The following is a 19,758-nucleotide window of genomic DNA, read 5'->3' on the forward strand; positions in this document are numbered from 1 at the left end:
ACACTTTATATACCTTTGAAAGCATGATGTTCAACCCTTCTGTAAGTTAATATTGGTTAATACATTACGGATCTAGGGTTTGTGCCGAGTTCGTACATCTGTACATTTAGGGTTTACCTTTAATGTATTCATTAACAAGCCTTAATAGTAACAGTATATCTTAGGATTTCATGTTCAGCCTTCTCAAACAGTTTTATACAATGTAGTCAAACATTCGTTGGCGCAAGTAAGTAATCCTCTACACACAGGTCAGCGAAGGACAAGGTCTCAGTTCATGACCCCAACATGACCCCAACATGTAGTCTGCAGGCAAGTTACACATTAGTTTGTACACAGAGGTCAAGACGGCCATGTTACATTCGGAATGACACTGTCCACCATATTAGCTCACAGGGTGACTTTACGGAGAGAACCTAAAATGGCGGATAGACCTAAAATGCGGGTTTACATTAACTCTAACGTCAAGACCTTGTAAAGCGGATTTCTTCGCAAGTGGCTTATAAGCAAGTTGGCATAGGCCAATACATATATATTCATCATAATAGGAGGCACAATATAATTTCCCGTTCGACAATAGTGACCCCCAAACAAAGACTCCATACCCTGGGAATGACTACTGTCTCCCAGGGCATGCAAAGTTACCATTGACTTTGCTAGTCAATAGTTATGAACAAAACCAGTACACACCATCTTACTATGGAGGTACTGGGAAGGGTTAATAGTTTTTCCCTGGTGTTCATTTTCGAGAGGGTACTGTCCAGTCCCTCTCTCCAAAGTTTCTGGCTGGTGGCAGTGGTTACTACCATTAATATTCGACCGTGAATATTTTCCTAAGGGATTATCCCATTGTTCGAGGCTACCACTTTTTATGATAGCCTTTAACATAACGCCGGGTTTATCTTTTTATTAACTTCACTCCGGTCTTTTTTTTTTACCAGATCTTTGATAATATTTCTTTCTCGTGTCTCGCTCTGTAATCCAAATCCAGGTCGGGCCCCTTTGTTCGTCCTTTTGGCAGGCTTCTAGACAGAAGCCCTCCTTCAAGCGCCAGAGCGTCTGTGGTGGACAGGATGTGTGGGAGGGGGAGTAGGCACCCTGGACAGGGTTGCCTAAGCAACCCAAGTCGCACTCTGCCCTGATAGTCTGGGGGGTTATCCCGCCAGGATAACCACCCAGCTGTGTGAGTGACAGCTAGGCTGTATGAATGGGGGTTTTCTGCATAAAAGCAGGGATCTGAGGACTGGAGGACAGGATGTCACCACTGGACCTGAGAAATCTGAAGAGGAGAGAAGCCGAAGACATCTGCAAGACTGAAGACGACTGAGCCACCGGCGAAGCCCTGCTGCAGATCCTCACCACTTTTCTCCAACGACAAGAGAAGATCTTCACCTGCACGAGCCTTCTTCCCTTGAGCTGGTGCGGCCAACCAGTTCGCCAATCACCTTCCCAGACCTGCCTTGGTTGAATCGCCAGTGCCAAGCACTAGGAGACCGGATAGCCAGGCACCCGTCCACCACGACCGCGATTTAAAGGAGCGTACCTTTTATTTCGTTTTGGCATCACTGCGGCTGGCTTCTTCCCTGGGCAGTGCAGTGACTCGAACCTTCCTCCACGACGGGAGCCTCTCTTCCTCGGCTGGATCTCCCGAACTGCAGGAAATGCCAGGAACTACCTCCACCGCCGGAGCCTCTTCCACTTTTAAGGTACATTGTTCCTCCAGTCCTCCCGTTTTGTTGGGTACTGCTAAAGGTGTTTAAAATCCTTTACTTACCTTCTGGGCTGGCCGCCCCTATCGTCTAACATTGTCTTTTTTTCTTCTGCATCCTCCTTTTCAACCGTTAAACAAAGACTTGACTGCAGCTACTAGAACCGTTTGATCCTGGGCACTTTGCCTCGTACCACTGACTCTGGCACAGGCCTATTGACTCTGGCTAATTGTGTTACAACTGCCTTCTCTAGATTGCTTTTCATCAAGAAATGTGTTGGTGCATCTAAACTCTTATGACCACCTTTCCTTCCTCTTTATATATTGTTGAAATGCCATTTTGCTCGGTTTTCATTGCTTATGCTAAAGTACTACCTTGCCTAACTTGTTCAAAATCCAATTGGGAAGTGTTGCTGGTGTGTTTAGGAGTATAACCCTGTATAACTTGACCTTTCCCTCCCTCTGAAGAAATTGCTAGAGTGCCATTTGTGTTTGGTTTTTACTGTGCCATTTTGCTCAGTTTTCAATCTTGCTCAAACTTGTCTACAATTTATATAGGGAGTTGTGTATACTTTTCTTGACTGTTTTAACTTGCTTTAATGATAGTGACTTGTGTGTTGAGTTAAGAGTGTGTAAAATAAATATATATATTATTTTTGATACAAAGCTTTGGTCAGTGTATTCTTGTCCCCTAGTGCTGTAGGCTATTGTGTAAACCCTGAATACTGCTCATCTCCCTCTTGAGATAAGTCTGGCTGCTCAGCCACAGCTACCAAAAAAATCTGTGTGGTACAGACTGATACCAAAGGGGATTTATTGCATATACCTGTAGTCTTAATCTTCTGTAGTGCTCCCTAAGGGAACTGTATAGGATTCTGCCTAACAAGTGGTAACTGAGATTTAACAGCAGATCAGCTAAATTCATCTGCAAAATAATGTTTTATTTTTCAAATCTTTTTTTTTTTCGACTTTTTTTTTTCAAACTGGCCCAGGCGTGCCAGAAACCGGCCCCCACACCCCAGGGACGATTTCGGTCCAGCCACTTGCCGAGAGGCCGAGGGGTCAATCCAAACCTGCTGCAGGAATGAAACAAGAATGAAACACACAAATGTGAAGGCGCTAGAGACACGCATTCTGGGCATACCTGCTTAACCTCCAAAATTTTTCCGGAATTTTAAGCATTTCTCCGGGTCTCCGAAAAAGTCCCTTGAATCTCAGCAATTTTGAGATTCTTTCCGGTCCGTCATATTCTCTGCCAGTAGCCAATCAGGTGGAGAATATGACGGGACCAGGAAACGGCGCGAAATGTTCGTGCCCACTGCCTGCACCAGTTTAATAATAGTGCTTTCAATCCATGTCATTGGATTGAAAGCACTATTATTTCGGCGGCGGCGTTCATTTTGCTTACTATAGCATTGAAACTGAAGGCTACAACAACCGAGTTTACCTTCTTGACAGGTGGGCGGGGCGTGTGGGCGGAGCCATCTGCAAATGGGCGGAGTCTTGTGTGGCTGTGGGCGGGGCATACATCTCAGGAATTTTGATTTTCATATGTAGGTGGGTATGATTCTGGCGGGGAGGAAAGCTATTATATCCCCCCACTTAAAATTGTGGGGGGTATTTGTCCTACGCCCCCCCCCCCCATGCCTGAACACCGGTAACAGCGTTGCCTGCCAGTGCTTCGTGGCCCTCATCACGCCGCTTCATTTGGTACAGACTTGGACGAGGAAGGTGAGGAGACAGAGTAATGGAGATCGCCTGCAAGTAATTGGGGAAGTTCCCCAGGTCCTGCCTGGTTGCTTCTTTTTATGGAAGTTTCCATTCCACCGAAGAGCTGACAAAATAACCGCCAGTAGTCCCCCGCCCCTCCCCCACCGAGAGGGTGTAAACTGCTGCCAGTCACCTGACTGCCGCCAGATCAGCTGATGAACCAGCGCCTGACCGGGCAGCACCCTAGAGACTGCCAGAGAGGGAGACTGCAGAGCAAAGGAGACTGCTGCACGAAGGGGACCACCCAGACCCCAGAGACTGCCGATCAAAGGCAGCAGAGAGGACACACTAGAGACTGCCAGGGAGGGAGACTGCTGCCAAAGAGAGGGTGCAGAGCAAAGGAGACTGCTGCACGAAGGGGACCACCCAGACCCCAGAGACTGCCGATCAAGGGCAGCAGAGAGGACACACTAGAGACTGCCAGGGAGGGAGAGTGCAGGGCACTGCTGCCAAAGAGAGGGTGCATTGCAAAGGAGACTGCTGCACGCAGGGGACCACCCAGACCCCAGAGTAAGAGGCTGCCGATCAAGGGCAGCCCAGAGGACACACGCGTGACTGCTGCCAGAGAGGGTGCAGACACCAAGCAGATCAGAAGAGAGAGACTGCTGCCAGGGTCAGCTGATTAACACGAGCCTGAGAGGGCAGCAGCGAGGATCTTTGGAGAGACACGAAGCAGCTGTCCCAGAGAGAGCAGAGCAAGGGTCGGCAGAGACACCTGCCCAGATGGAGGGGTAAGTGACAGCCTAAAGTTATTATCCTAGGGGTTGGCGCGGTGCATTATGGGAGATGGGTGCAGGCAGTCTCGCAGGACTTCGTGAACCAGCATGCATCGGTCGCACGTTTGAATACCAGGGTTGGAGTTCCATAATTAATCATATGTGTTTAAATTCCAGCCTCTCGGCTGTGCCCCATCCTCGGGCAGTCCCACTATAGGTGGCTGCTGACTTCGAGGGCGCCATCGCAATGCATTCTGGGAGTTGCCGTCCTTCCCTCCCTTCCTGCCCAGTCATTTGACCTCTTGTGAAGGGGCCCTGTATGCACTGGTGGCCCTCGTAGGGTTTGGCCCCGAGTCGCAGGGTCCTGTACATATACATATGCTGCTTGTTATGGGCCCTGGTCTGGCCTGACCCCCACCTGCATGTATTCAAGAAATACACGCGGGAGAACCCAATGGTTGGCTCTGCGCCGACGTTTATTAACAACTGTCACATGGTCATACCTGTGACATCAACACGTGACACTGAACGAGCCCTATGCTGGGCGGCCAACCACAACATCCCATGCCAAGTATAACAACAAACAAACCAATGCACAACCTGAGCAACAACGCAATGAACTGCTGCTCCACATGCCAACGCCCTGTGCCAGCCTTGCCCCAAAGCATTCTTCTCTGGCTGGACGGCCACTTTGATTCACAGTCTTCTCTTGGCCGCAGCTCCAGCGCTGCTTGCCGGGGCAGCCTGTAACCTAACACCTAGGAAAAACGCACCCTCATCTTCCTGCTCACACCCGTCGCCCTCTTGACCCGCCACCTCCAGACCAGTCCCGTTCTTCAGCACTGGTTGCTATATAGGCAGATGGGGAGCAGGTGCAAGTGGATATAGGTCACCTGGCCTAAACTCCGCCCACCTGGTGCCTTCTAGGTTGCCGCTCTTTTTCCCCTCTTAGCAAGCCCCGCCCACCTGGTGCCTTCCTGGTTGCCGCTCTTTTTCCCCCTCTTAGCAAGCCCCACCCACATGGTGCCTTCCTGTTTGCTGCTCTTTTTCCCCACTTAGCAAGCCCCGCCCACCAGGTGCTTTCCGGGTTGCTTCTTTTTTCCCCCTACTTAAGGAGCCCTCCAGCCTCTTTTCCTTTGCACATGGGGAGCAGGTTTAAGTGGATCTAGGTCACCTGGCCTAAGCAACACCCACCTTCTTAGCTCTGTCTCTTCCTTCCTGCTCTTAACTCTTAGATCAAGGGCGTCTATCGCCCGGGCATCTGAATCGAAGGGCAGATGAAGAAAAGGGAAATTCCTGTTCGTACCAGGACCCAGGGCCCAAACGCCTGCTCAGACATCAGGTAAGCATGCACCAACATGTGGTTACTCGCTCTGCCCCACAGGCCAACCCCCCCCTAACTCGCCCCCCCGTGATGTACCCTTGTGCCCCCCCTTCTCACACACAGGTGTTACCTGTTTTGCTTGATTCTTCTACCCTGCTCCCCCCACCTCCAGCCTACTTCTGCAGGAGTCTGTCCTGATACATTCTGGTTTCACCATCACCGTCTTGTGGCCAATGCTGGATTTGACTTTTATGGACTTCATTGATTCACGGTACGTCGCCCTTTCTCAACTCTCATGCTGGACTTCCTCTACATCTTGTACTCATGGTGGCTCTGAATCATGCTGTTTCCATCTTCATCTTGTATCCTGGCTTACAACCTTATGCGTTACTACTGACTTCTGCAATTGTATTTGCGCTTCCTTCTTGCTTTTCCACTCTTTTTGACTGCTTACTCTCTGTTCTCTCCTACTCTCCCTTTCTTCCTTTTCCTGTCCCCCCCCTTACCCCCTTACTTCTTCTATGCACTTACTCTATCAGAATCGTCTCTGGACCTAGTATGATAGCAACCTCGTCTGTCTCCTCCCCCTTCCCCTTACTTGTTTCCCCTCCTCCAGCACTATCTGAAATGTCGTCAGGCCTCGTATGATAGTTGCTTGTTTTGTTCCTCCCCTACCTTTCTGCACCCCTCTCCCTCACCTCTTGTTTTTCTCCGACTTTACCAGAATTGTCATCAGGTCTAGTACGGTAGTCGTCTGTCTGTTTCCATTTCCTTCCCACTCGCCCCCTTCCTTCCTTATCTATGTCTTAGCTCTTGCACTATCTGAAATGTCATCAGGCCGAGTATGATAGTTAATTTCACATCCTTACTGTTCATGACCTGTAAGAATGTCATTGTATTTTCCCTTGTTCCTTCCCCTGCCTTGAAGCGCTTTGAAACACATTGTGTATAGGCGCTATATAAATAATCATATCATAGGCAGTCACCTCTGCGCGCCAGTTTTTCCATGGATCTGCCATCTTGGTGACACTTATGGACAGCCACAGGGTCTTACAGAGAGCAGCAAAGTGCCCTGACTTGTGGCATCACCCGCACTGCCACCCCATCGCCAGGCACCCTCCGACATACAGCATCACCTTCCCACAGTACTCAGGTGCCCCGAGGGGCTGCTTCTTCCATTCCAACCTTTTGGGGCTGCCACACTTCCCCCTCCACTCTTATTCTGCCCTCGGACCACATACACTTCACCCATCTTCAACCCCTTGATGGAATTTCCATCATGGCCGATCGTGTTGTGGCAAAATCATGGGCTTTTCCCAACGCCAACATCCTTGATAGGGGCATTGCAGGCTCTTTCAATATGAGTGCACAGCTTGTTGGAGCGGCATGCCTGAATTATTTGTCTTCGGAGCTCTCCGCCTTCATCCATGAAAGCAAAAGTATCAACCAACAGGCAAAGCCTTGTGTGAAACCAGTCAAGAGACTCATCTGGGCCTGGGCCACTGGCCGCAAACGAAACCTTTCAAAGTCAATGTTCACTATTGGTGTGAAATCAGTGAATGCCTTTCTCGCCACTTGATAGGTTCCAGCTCATGGGGGCAGTGTTTTATAGAGTTTAGGGACATCACTCCCAGCATAACATAGCAGTAGGGTCTTCGTTTTAGCGTCATCCACTATCACGGCTGCCACATAGCCAATCTCTCTAGCCAATGCTCCCAGTTGGTCCCCTGGGATGTAGGGCCCCCTGCATTTCAAAATTCCTGGCACTGGGTGACTATGAAGCATGGGACCTTGGGGTTTGGCAGGTCTGCCCGCTCCTTGCCTTGGTGCTGGAGTGTTGTTTGCCCTCTGACTGGGCCCTTGCATATTACTTGGGCCAGGCATACTAAATAAAACATTGCTGCCAACTCTTCTGTTCCCATTCAACCTAGTGTCTCTGTCCATCCTCTCTCCATTTCTGTGTGGCTACCTGTCAGAAAATCCTACCGATAGCAGTTTTTGACCCTGTAGAAGGAAAGTGGGGGTACATTTCAATGGGTAGGCACGAGGCACATTTGACCATCTATGCAGATGTAGGAAAATGTGACCGGGGATTGAATTTTAACGCAAATTACAATACCTTTGACAGAGTGGTCCATCACCGTGTGGGTGCTAAATCGAAGGTCTCTGTAAGGTATCCAGCTGAGGAGTGACAAAAATAGATACATTTGATCCAAGCCTGGCAGAGGGAGAACATTTGAAAGTGAATGAATAAATGTGACTCGAAGTGGTCCTGCGACGGGTCAAGCAAAACTTTGATGAAATAGAGAACATTTGGAAAAATATACATGAAACTGGTCCAAACTCAGCAGAGGGAGACCAATTGAAGATTTTGTGTTAAAGTGGGTCTGCGCCCAGCGGAGGGGGACCCGACATGAACAGTAAATCACACGAGAAGTTGTATATGTGAAAATCCTAAGAAGAAGGGAACTGTACTGTTTTGTCGTGTTGCATCAGGCCCTCTGAAATCAGAGACGAATGACAAAGAGAATTTGGCACAGAAGGCCCGATGTTGAAGTCTTGAACTGCATCCTCGTACTAGAGAAGCCAGAGAGTGTGCTAAGCTAGAGTGTGCTGCCTTGTCCTGTGCTGAAAACGTGGGGAAGGGAAGTCCACGGCTTGAATATCCTGGCATATCATGTCTTGGACACTTTTCTTTTTGCATAACATTGTTTCCCACACTATTTGCATTTAGAAGTAAGAATTGGCAATAGGTTTATTAGTAAAAACCCTTTTATTTTGACAAGACACAACTAGGGCTGTGTTATTATTATTTGATGGTCGTAGCTTGTTTCCATCTTTCGATTTAGGGTTAGATAGGCATTTTCCAAACCAGGTTGACATTCATTAAACACCCTTGAACTGTGATCTCTTGTGTCTGTCTTACTGTTTGATACCATGCCTTCCTAACACTAGTTTAAGAGGTAGAGCAGCGCACAGTGAACGAGTGGGAGCCTGAGAAGGAACACAAGTTGGAGAGTAGGCAGGCAAACTGGGTCGCCTAGAGTGTTAGGGAGAATTCTCATTCTATGGCTAATTTCCCTCACCTAGTGAGTCCCTCAGCAGATTTGCTGGATTTCTGGGGTTTATTCTTTCCACTTGGTAAGAGTGTGAACCTTTTTCCCACTCTTACAGTGTATTTTTGTGTGTGTTGTACTTTTGGATATGGAGTCTCAACAACTCCGTAGGCATCATCTTTGTATTTGTGTGTTACTCAGCACCTGCAGTGCAGTAACACAGGGTTGTCTTTTAGACTTCCCAATGACTCCATTTTTGTGGGGCTGACTACTGTCCCCCAGAAACATGTAAAGTTGTCATTAATTTTATATAGTCACAATTACCACAGATCCAGTACACCCCATCTTACATGGAGTACTGGAAAGGGTTAACTACTATCCCTTTTTATCTGTACCTCTTGGAGCGCTGTTTTGCTGCCTTAACATTAAGACTTGGCTGGTGGCAGTGGTATCTACTCTAACTTTTCTACCGCGGTTATATTATATAACCTGGTAATGTTTTAGGCTAATATAGTAGCCTCAAATATGAAACCCGCTTGACCATATTGGTTTTAATTTGGCTCCGGTTGGGTTTTGTCGCCATTTCTCCGTATGGTAAAATCTTTCTTGTGTTTTACTTGCGTGGTAAACCAGGCTTGCCTCCTTTGTTCACCGTCGTTTGGCGGGCTTCCCTAGAGAAGCCCTCCTTTTGGCGCCTGGGTGTGTAGGTGGGCTGAATGTGAGGGATGGGTGTAGTCACCCCCTGCACAGGGTCTCCTTGGAGACCCAAGTCGCACTTTTATTGATTGGCTGAGGTGGGTGACCGGGCTGGACAACCCCCCCTGCTGAGTGATTGACAGCCAGGCTGTGTGAATGGGGATTTTGGCATAAAAGGCAGGAGTCTTGGGGTGGAAGTGAGAGTCGCCACTGGAACTGCAAGGAACCGAAGAGAAGCGGAGAAGAAGATGGCTGCTGCAATCCCAAGTCCCGTTGAAGCCCTGCTGCAGTCATGAGCTATCTTCCCTTCAACGACAAGAGAAGATCCAGTCCGGAGTCTTCTTCCCTGGAGCCTGGTGGGATCAACCAGCTCGCCTTTCTCCAGACAGAGAATCCTCTCCTGGGTCAAAATCACTGCAAAGTGCTGTAGTGGTCCTGATAGCCATCAGAAGAGCCCTCTCCTGATTTAAAGGAGCGCACCTTTTATTCATCGTTGCTTTTGCTGCTGCTGGCTTCATCCCTGGGTAGTGCAGATCGCTGCAGACATACTCCTTCTTGTCCCCACGACTGAAGCCTCAAGAACCGTGAGTCTGCAGGAACTATCAGGAACAACTGCCGTGGCACCAGCTTTCTTCAGCGGAATAAGGTACTGTGCACATTTGGTCGTTCTCTTCATCCGACCCTACGGAATCGGGGTGAACCCTTTTCCTCCACAAACGCTTGTCCTTTCTTCCTTCCCTCTTATATCTTTTGCCTCCTTTTGACAATATCTAAGTACTGCTGGCATCTTGAATCTCAAACTGTTCTTAACTTGTGATCCTCGACAACGGAGCATCTGCTCCCGTGACACTGGCGCAGGCCTATTGACTTTATCTGCATCCTAGAGCGAGTCCTCTGATTCTATTGCCTTGACAAAAGTATTGCCTATGGTTTTTTCCAAACTATTCCCTTGTTTTAATTCTTTGTGTCAAGTGTGTTTGACTTCGGTCGGTGGCATTCTTTCCACGGGTACACGTTTCTTTAGTAAGACCGAACTGTCATTCTGTCAAAAAGTGATCATGTATGTACCGCTGGTAACGTCTTTGCTTCACAATACCGGTCTGTCAAATCCTAATGTACTTACCTTGAATTTGCCTGAACAAGAGGAATTGGTTGTGTGCAGTGTATTTACAGTGTGACTTGATTTAATAGAAGTGAAGTGTTTTATGAACAGATGGTTTAAAAATAAATGTACTTGTATTTATTTACCTGAAACCTTGAGTCAATGTTTGCTTGAGTCACAGTAATTGTAGTCCTTTGTGTAATCTCTACTACTGCTCGTTTGCTCTTGAGATAAGTCTGGCTGCTCCGCTACTGCTACCACTCTGTGTAGTACAGGCTTGTACCAAAGGTAAAATTGTACTACCACCTGTAGTCTTACTCTTGTGCAGTGGTCCCTAAGGGCACTGCCCAGGATTCTGCCTAACACTTAGGTAGCCTGAAATCTGGCATCGGAGAACAATGCGCTGAGGGCCAGAGAGGTGGAAAGGCTGCAGAGAGCTTGGCGAGGGAGCCGTGTCTCCAAGGAGCCAGAATTGGGTCGCTTGAGGGAACAAACTCCAAAGAGAAATCCTGGTACAAGTGCTTGTCCCCCTGGGCATGCGAGAAGGCCCGGGAGTGTCGGAGGGGCAATGTAGGAGACCATGACCTCGACATACAGCAATCGATAAAGAAAAACACAGCCGGTTAGTTCCAATACGAAGGGAGCCCGGTTTGTGAAAGACGCGAGGTGCGAATGAAATGCGTGAAATACAATGTTGCAAAATGAGGACCCGCATATGGCAAGAGACGCGATGAAGAGTGTGATAAGAAACAAAGTGACAGTGAGGCCACGTGTATGTTTACACGAGTAAAGAGAGACTTTTTTGACATTTTTAATTACAGAAGCAGCTTCCCTTAATAGCCAATCATCTTGCAATATGGTGGTTTGAGGTTCTATGGTGGTGGATAAGTACCCCACATTACCCATAGTGAAGTCAAGGCCATGCACATCGTCGTCAATTAATTCCGAAGCTGCCTCAGTGATTTCAATCTGTGAAATTCTAAGATTTTCTTAATTTATTGGGGAAACTGGGAACATCTTGTTTTTCTTTGACAAATTGTTTCGAGGGCGTGTATTGCGTCAGAGGATCAGCAAGTAAAGGTGAAGCATCTTTTGTGTTGTCGGTCAGTTCTGGTGGACGTTGTGTGCGGTAACAATGATCCATCGTTAATTTCAATGGCTCGCTGGAGATGATATGTTCAAATTCTGGCCGCTGCACATCGGCATCTTGAGTCTGAACCTTGCAACGAGCATTCACAACCTCCAATATTAGCTGCTCCCAAGTGACATCGGTTTGGCAAGCAACAGCATTTGTTAGTGGTCTGGTCTGAATTTTCCTGCTCTTCTTGTTCTTAGGCCTTTAATACATAAAAAAACAAGCATTATTTATTTCACACTTACATGAATATCAACACTACAATATATTACCAATGCAGACATTTCCAATGAAATACTTAGAATAAAATGTAAAGACGGCGATCATTTTTACCCTGGTTTTCTGAGGGTACAGTCAATCCTGATGTGCCTAGTTCATCCCCCATCTGTAACAGAACATTCACAAAAAGTTGTAAACAATGTAAATATTTCTGAACAGAACTTTAAAAGTGCAATGGATGATAAATGATGACTATCGGTATTATTAGTATACCTGTGGTCCATGTGCCTCGTCCTTCTCGACCGCTTCAGTAGTAGACTCCTTCTACAGAACAACACATGCAATAAACATGGGATACTAATTAAAATGTCATGTTAACTTGTTTAGTAACTAAGATTACATGTTTTATTTATTTATTGGACATTTGTATGGTGCCTATACACAAGTGTTTCCAGGCGCCACAAAACAAGATCGAGGGCGGGGGGAGGCATTGGAATCACAAAAGTAGAATGACAAAACAGTTATATTGGTCTTGTGACAATCGTACTGTGCAAGTGCATGACAAGGTGGTAGGTGCAAGGGAGGAGGGGGTAGAGGGAGAAGTTAGGATTGGGGTACCCCCAAGGGTCGGGGTGGGCAAGTGCTGGGTGGGCCAGTGGCGGCAAGTGCCATGGGAAGAGAGGGGAAAGGAGGATGATTGCAGTGGACAGGGAGGACCAAGTTGAGCTAGTCTGGGAAAGAGGGCTTGAAGGCAAGTACTGGCAGAGGAGGCTGGAGGGACTGGTAGGGGGTGGTCTGGCCCCCGTATGACTCTAAAGGGACCAGCACCAGTTGCAGCGGCAGAGGGAGAAATTAGCACAGGAGGGGGAGAGGGAAGGAAGAGGAGAAAAGGAGAGTCTAGAGGAATCTTTGGAATTTAAGAAGATCAACCTAAAGTCTGAGGGGGGAGAGGGGGAAGGAGGGAGGTAATTCCAGAGTGAGGCGCCAGCCGAGAAAAGGGATCCACCTCCCACTCTACTTGGAGAGACGTTTGACCTGCAGAGAGTTGGTGTCAGAGGATCGACGGACTCTGGCAGGCAGGTATTTAGGGAGGGAAAGCTGGGTGTAAAGAAGTTCCAGACTGCCTTGTGTATAATGCAAAGGGTCTTGAATTTCATCCTTGCAGTCACCGGTAGCCGGTGGAAAGATTTTAGGGCTGGAGAGATACAGTCCCTGGGCGTGAGGCCAAGGATGAGTCTTGCAGTCCTATTCTAGATTAGTTGAAGGGGACGAAGGGAGGAAAGAAGCAGATTGAGGAAGAGGCTGTTGGAGTAGTCTAGCCCCGAGAGAACCAGGGCTCCAGAGACACTGAGCGTCTGTGGGAAGGTGAGAAAAGGTAGAATGCCCCTTAGGAGATGCTTAATAATCTACCTTGAATGCTTGTCAAATTTCGACAAGTGATGCAAACGCCAAAGAAAAGGTAAGTGTATTGAATAAGAAACACTTTTGTATAATTGAAAACCATAAATATAACGTCCCTTTTAACAAAGTTTTTTCCCTGAATTTCATGGGTTTTTGTTAGGGCAACTTAACCATAACGTCCCTTAAACAATTATTTTTTTCAGTGAAATTTATTGGTTTTTACCAGTGCATGCTAATTTCCTACAACTTGCTAATATCATACTTTTTTTTTTTTTTTTTTTTAAAAAAGTTTATTGATTTTTCAACACAAACAACAATACAAACCAAACCGTAGTGCAATTAACAATATTACAATAAAGCATTTAATCATTAGTGCGCACTACCTCCCTGATCCCTCCCCCCTCGCGAGCCAGTTTCCATGTCACATTCCGTATCTGCCGCACATGAGCGGGCCTCGTTGTCATCCGACCCTCCCGAAGCCATCCCTGTCCCAAATATGCAAGATATCAAAGTCCTCCATGCCATCAAAGAGGCCAGTTCCTCCTCCCAAGACATACAACTCGCCTCCTGCCACACTGCTGTCTCGGCCTCCGCCCATTTCTGTAGGTCATTCCACCACACCTCAACCCGTGGCTTGCTACATTTTTTCCAGCCCATGGCTATTCTCCGTTTGGCCAGCACATACGCCAAGTCTTTCAGTTTACACACATGTTTCTGCTTCCTAGGTCTGGAAAACCCACCCAGCAGGCATGCCCAGGCGGTGTCTATGGCAAGCGTGACCCCTTTCTCTCCTAGCTTGCGCGCCACCTCCCTCCAGAACCCCTCGATCACTGGGCATGCCCAGAACATATGCGTCATGTCCGCATTTTCTTCGTCGCATTTAGGGCACGCCTGTCTGCCCGCATTCCGGAATTTGGATATCCGCAGTGGGGTCATATACGCTCTGTGCGTGACATATAGCTGTACCTGCTGCAGTCTGGCATTTCGAGATACTTTCCTGTGGTATCTTAGAGCCCGTTCCCACATCCCATCTCCCATCTGGGTCCCCACCTCGCACTCCCATTCCGATCGTAGGCCTGTCAATTCCTTCCCAACCTTCAACATCACCATCTCATACAACCTAGAGATCTCATGTCCCCCTTCCGTCGTGTCGTATATCCCTTCCAGCGTAACCTCCGATTCGTCTGCCAAGGTAAATTCAGGCCATAGTTCCCGAATTTTCCTCCCCAATCTGTGGTATGTTACATATTGGCCTCCATGTAATCCAACCTCCCCGCTAAGTTCCTCAAACGCTCTGATGGCACCCTCCTGCCACACATCACCCAATGTCACCAACCCCACAGATTCCCAATAGGTCCTAATAATCCCCCTCAGCTGTCCGTCTACCCCCGCCAGGGCAACTAGTGGAATCTGCGGAGAACACGGGAGTGGGTCTCCCATCAGTTTGCATGCTCGTCTCCACATCTTCCATCCCAGCCTCACCATCGCCGGGTACTTTCTCGTAACAGTTTCTGGCAACCAAATGACTTCCTTCAGGAAAAATGGGGCACAATCATGCCCGAATAATCTAAGTTCTGGGGTCTCTTCGTCGGAAAGCCATTTGGATACAAACTGTAGTTGGCTCGCTATGTAATAAGCCTCAAAGTTTGGGAGTCTAACTCCCCCTTTTTCATGAGAGTTCTGCAACTTCCAGAGTGCTACCCTGTTTCGAGTGCCATGCCACAGGAACTCTCTGCAAACCCCATTTATTTTAGCAAAAAAACCCTTAGGGATCATATATGGGATGTTACTAAAGTAGTGTAGCAGCCTAGGCAGAACCACCATTTTAATCATTGCTCCACGCCCCATCATCGCCAGGGGCAACTTCTGCCAGAAACTCATGCATGCGCGTATCTTCTCAACAGCCATCTCAGTGTTACACTTATGTTCTTTCTCTACCGTGTGGTAGACATCTATTCCCAGGTAACGAAACGTGTTAACTGCCCAGGGCACCTGTAGCACCGGCAGCCTCTCTATGGGGACACCCGTATAGCAGCCCAATGGGAAAATGTTCGACTTCTGGGGGTTGACCGCTATGCCTGACAACCTCGCATATCTCCCCATCACGTCCAGGATATACTGTAAATTCTCCTCCGGATGACTCAGGTACAATAACAAGTCGTCCGCATACAGGGATATCAGATGCTTTTCCCTCCCAATCTCAATACCCACAATGTCGTACTGCTGCCGCAGGTACAGTGCCAGGGGTTCCAGGGCCAGGATATACAGCATCGGGGACCAAGGACACCCCTGTCTAGTGCCTCTGCTGAGTTGCCATCTCTCGGATATGATTGCCCCCGTCCGGACCCTGGCCAGTGGAGCACTATACAGCAGCTCCGCCCATCTAACGTATCTTGGACCCAGTCCGTATTCTCTCAAGGCCGTCAGCAGCCACCCCCAATTAACCGAATCGAAGGCCTTTACAGCATCCAACGACACTATCGCCATTTCCCCGTCGCTAATGGATCCCATCTCTATCACCCGGTGGAGGCGTCTGTGGTTTTGGGTAATATTCCTCCCCGGGACATACCCTGTTTGGTCCGGGTGTACCAGTTTGCCTATCACCCTCCGCAGTCTGTTTGCCAGGACAGCCGTTAGTATCTTGCTGTCCTGATTCAGCATAGATACTGGCCTGTACGACCCACAACTATGCCTGGGTTTATTGGGCTTAGGGAGCGGTACAATGACCGCCTCTCTGAGCGATTCCGGCAACCTCCCCGTCTCGAACGCCTCATTGAGCATATCAAGCATCGGGGGGAGCACTTCCGCTCCAAAGGTTTTGTAAAATTCGCTGGGCAGGCCGTCCGTCCCTGGGGTCTTACTAGTGGGTAGTTGCCGGACAACCGCCTCCAACTCCTCCAATGTTATCGGGGCATCTAATTCCTCTCTTTCTTCCGTGCTTATCCTGGGCAGCCCAATATCTTGCAGGGTCTCCAGCATATCCTCCCGGTCACCGCCACCCGGATCCCCGTACAATTCCCTATAGTAATTCACAAATTGTTCGTTTATGCCCTCTTGGGTATCTATCTGCTTCCCATCCTCTCTAGTAATCGTCCTAATCGGGGGTCTCGGGGTTTCTTTCTTATATAGCCATGCCAGGAGACGGCCCGTTTTGTCTCCTCCCGCGTGTTGTCTCTCAATATATTTTTTATAGTTTAGGTTACAGAGCCTCCCCCAATGTTCCGTACACTGCTGTTGCAGTTTAAGCACCAGCTCGTTGTCTATGGGCTCGCTCTTCAACGGCTAATATCATACTTACCCCAATATAGCAACATTTCTGTCCAATTTACAAAGTTTCACCTTAAAACTGCCATTTCCCACCTTGTAGCATCATTTTTAACACTTCTATACACAACTTTTTCCACAGGTATTGTGTCCGTGTCACTTCAGACTTTTCAGACAGCATTACATGACCGCACGTGCTGCATGATGACGTGTTTGCGAACGTGTCTGCACCGCGCAATGGGGTACGTGCTTTGCGGACAGTTCGGAGCTACACTTTCTACTGATCTAGGAACTTTCAAGCTGAACAGAGCTCCTACACCTTTTCTTACTCATTATCTAGTAACAATCTAGTACAGAGCACAGACTTGGAACAATATTAACAAAACTGCTATTTATCTTAAAAATAGCATCAGCTATTGCCATACTTCCTCCCCAAGAGCCTACACAACAAAAAAAGCACACTACTTCTAAAGACAATGAAGAGGACCAAGGAGATGAGGAAGTACCCACCTCTAGCACCAAGAGAGAATCATGGGTGTGGTAGTTCTTTACCACTGTTGGGAATGTACTAAAGGCTAAAGCTACCAAAATGAAATGCACTCGTCACAGTGTACCTGGACAGTCCTTGTACGGGTCCACCTCCATGCGCCGCCACACCCAACCCAACCACTGCAATGCTCTCAAAAAGGCTGTTCCTTTCTTACCAAATGGTAGGCTGTCTTCCTTTCCGCCTCAAGCAGTACTGTAAACAGACAGCCAACGTCTGTAGGACACAAAATCCCACCAGTTACCTTGCAAGCAATAAAAGAGGCTGTTGACCCATATCTTCCCCTGTCCTCCATATTAGTGCTTGGTGCCTCTTCCCTCATTTCCCTCCACACCTTACGTTCTAACCTCTCCTGCAAAATAAATATATATTTTTTAAAAACACTTCCTTTAGGAACCACCTTTCACATTTAAGAAAATAGCACTAAAAATAATGACTCCATCTACTATATATTGCTCAATGAAGTAGATGGACGCAATAAGATTCTATCACCCTAACTTCAAAATCCCTTGCAGCACTGATTACATTAGCCTGCCCATAACGCTAACAGCACTATGCATTCAAAATAAGCTCCACCTATTTGAATGACGTCAGTGGGCAGCGTATCCAAATGTACACAGTGATCAGCAATGTCTTAAAGTTATATTACGCAGAACAAGGAACTTCAACACAACCATCCACAACAAACACAAAACTTTTTGTCTTTTTTTACAGAAATGATAGAAACATTTTAGTTTGAAGAAAACAGCAATAGTGTAGACCGTAAGAAATACTTTTCATTTTGACACAACAATGAAAACATTCACTTAAATCTGCAAAAACGTTAACTTTTTCTAACACAGTTCATAGCTACAAAATGTTGCAGCGTTGACATTTTCACTGAAACTGTGAACTGTAATCTTGTACTGGCATATCCAAACATCAATCCATCAATGCAAGTCTTTGAGTTCTCCACCAAAAATTATTTTCCATAAGCGACGAATAATCTCTGCACACAGCGCTCCATTACGCATTGAAAAATTATTGTTTTAAAATTGAAATAAATGAACACTTTCACATCCGCACTTTTCTAGAACCTATATGCGAGCATGTTGGTTCTTGTTACTGCAACCGCAAATGGACAAATTGTTGTCTGGCGATCATCCCATACAATACTTATAACATGTCCGTTGTTGATAATTATTGTCCAAACACTGTTGAAGAAGCCGTCGACCGGTAGACTGAACCCATGACACGCACAGACCGGGAGTATATAACTATATAAATGGATAACAGAAAAAACATATTTCAGTAGGCACTTTACAATGAAATGTACAAATACATTCTCATTTTAGTTATAAATTATAGTTTCATGTAACATGTTCGACGGCTACTCTTTGCAGTAAATTTAACCTGCATCCATCACAGCGTTTATCATATGCCAGACAGTACACTTTCCACACTTCCATGGCTTTCACTTAAAATGTTGCTTACATTGCGTTTTGAAAATCAATTTTTCCGAGGTTGTAGAGGACCAAGCGCTTCACAGCACAGTTTCCTGAAATAGAAACTTTACTTTCCGATAATACAGTGAACCTTATATTATCATTTCTTTGCGGACTGTCGACACATTTACTCCCACAAATTCTTAGTGCACTGTTTCCAAGGACACATTACAATGCCACTCTTCATGTAGCATTCACAGCGTGCCGGTCAGTTTCATTTCTAAAAACACATGCTACAACAATTAACACTATTACTGTCAAACAGTGTAGTACAGAAACAACCAAATATTTCAAGTGAACCACATATCACAATATGTTCTTCATCTTTACCGGTTCAACGCGCCTATTTACAAAATATTAACTTTTTCTTTTAAAAATAACCTTATCCGCGGTGCACACAGGCACGTATTTCCCTGTATGTAAATAGTAATGTGCCCCCTGCTCTGAGCTATAAAAAGCATTTCCCTAGCACACAGTTGCAGTGGCAATATCAAATGTATCGTGAAGACAAGTAGTTTGTCAGAAAGAGCTGCAGGTAGTGTGTTTCCACTGGCCGGACAGCCTTGACGATAATACAAGAATCTTCAATTTCATCCTTAAAACAACCACCAAGGCAGCATATGTTGTCCAGCATAAGTGCTGGAACTTCAAAGAATAATACTCAAAAAAATACAAATGCAGTCCTCACGTAAAAGTGTAAAAACACAAAATGGAGTACAGGCTTACTAGCTTCTCTGTACATCTATTCCCGCAATCGGATCCATTTCTGCAGTCATGCATGCACCCCTCATTGCCCTGTGCAATAAGATGTAATTGTGCAATGTCGCATGTTCATAATGCACATTGGCAATACAAATTCTTTCCCCGTTACTTCAATGTTGGCTAACTCTGTGGCACATACACTATTCGTAATATTGCAATCTGCAGCCACTTAGCATATTATCAAAGTTTCAGTGTGTCCAAACTTCATTTACTTTATTCATTTATTTCTTTGTTCTTTGTCAAGCCTCTACAACCAAATAAAAAAGGGAAAACGTTGGCACAACACTAAAAAACAGTGGTGGGGCCAGGGAACAATGATTTCATATAATAACTCATTTTGTAACGCAACTCTACACAGGTGTTTCCAGGCGCAACAATGTCATCTCCACTCTCTCTTTCTCCTCTCACATCATGGACATCTCTAAAAAGTCCCACTACCAACTGCACCTGGTCCTCTCTAGGCTGGACTACTGCAACAGCGTATTTCTCAACCTGCCCTCTTCAACTCATCCAGAACAGAATCACAAGATTTATCCTTGGCCTCAAGCCCAGGGACCGCATCTCTCTGGCGCTGAAA

At 46.8% G+C, this 19,758-nt stretch overlaps 1 protein-coding gene across 1 annotated transcript in view; it reads left to right on the top strand.

Annotated features, from left to right (window-relative positions):
* Nucleotides 1-3,660: 3,660 nt before the first annotated feature.
* LOC138528640 (tripeptidyl-peptidase 1-like) overlaps nucleotides 3,661-19,758 on the top strand; it is a 171,970-nt gene continuing 155,872 nt past the window's right edge. The window contains exon 1 of the mRNA XM_069640459.1: nucleotides 3,661-4,206. Coding sequence (XP_069496560.1) covers nucleotides 4,199-4,206 — 8 coding nt within the window. The 5' untranslated portion in view covers nucleotides 3,661-4,198. The remainder of the gene's footprint in view (nucleotides 4,207-19,758) is intronic.

Source organism: Ambystoma mexicanum, chromosome 7q (genome assembly GCF_040938575.1).
Source record: "Ambystoma mexicanum isolate Mex_15411 chromosome 7q, UKY_AmexF1_1, whole genome shotgun sequence".
Taxonomy (NCBI): Eukaryota; Metazoa; Chordata; class Amphibia; order Caudata; family Ambystomatidae; genus Ambystoma; species Ambystoma mexicanum.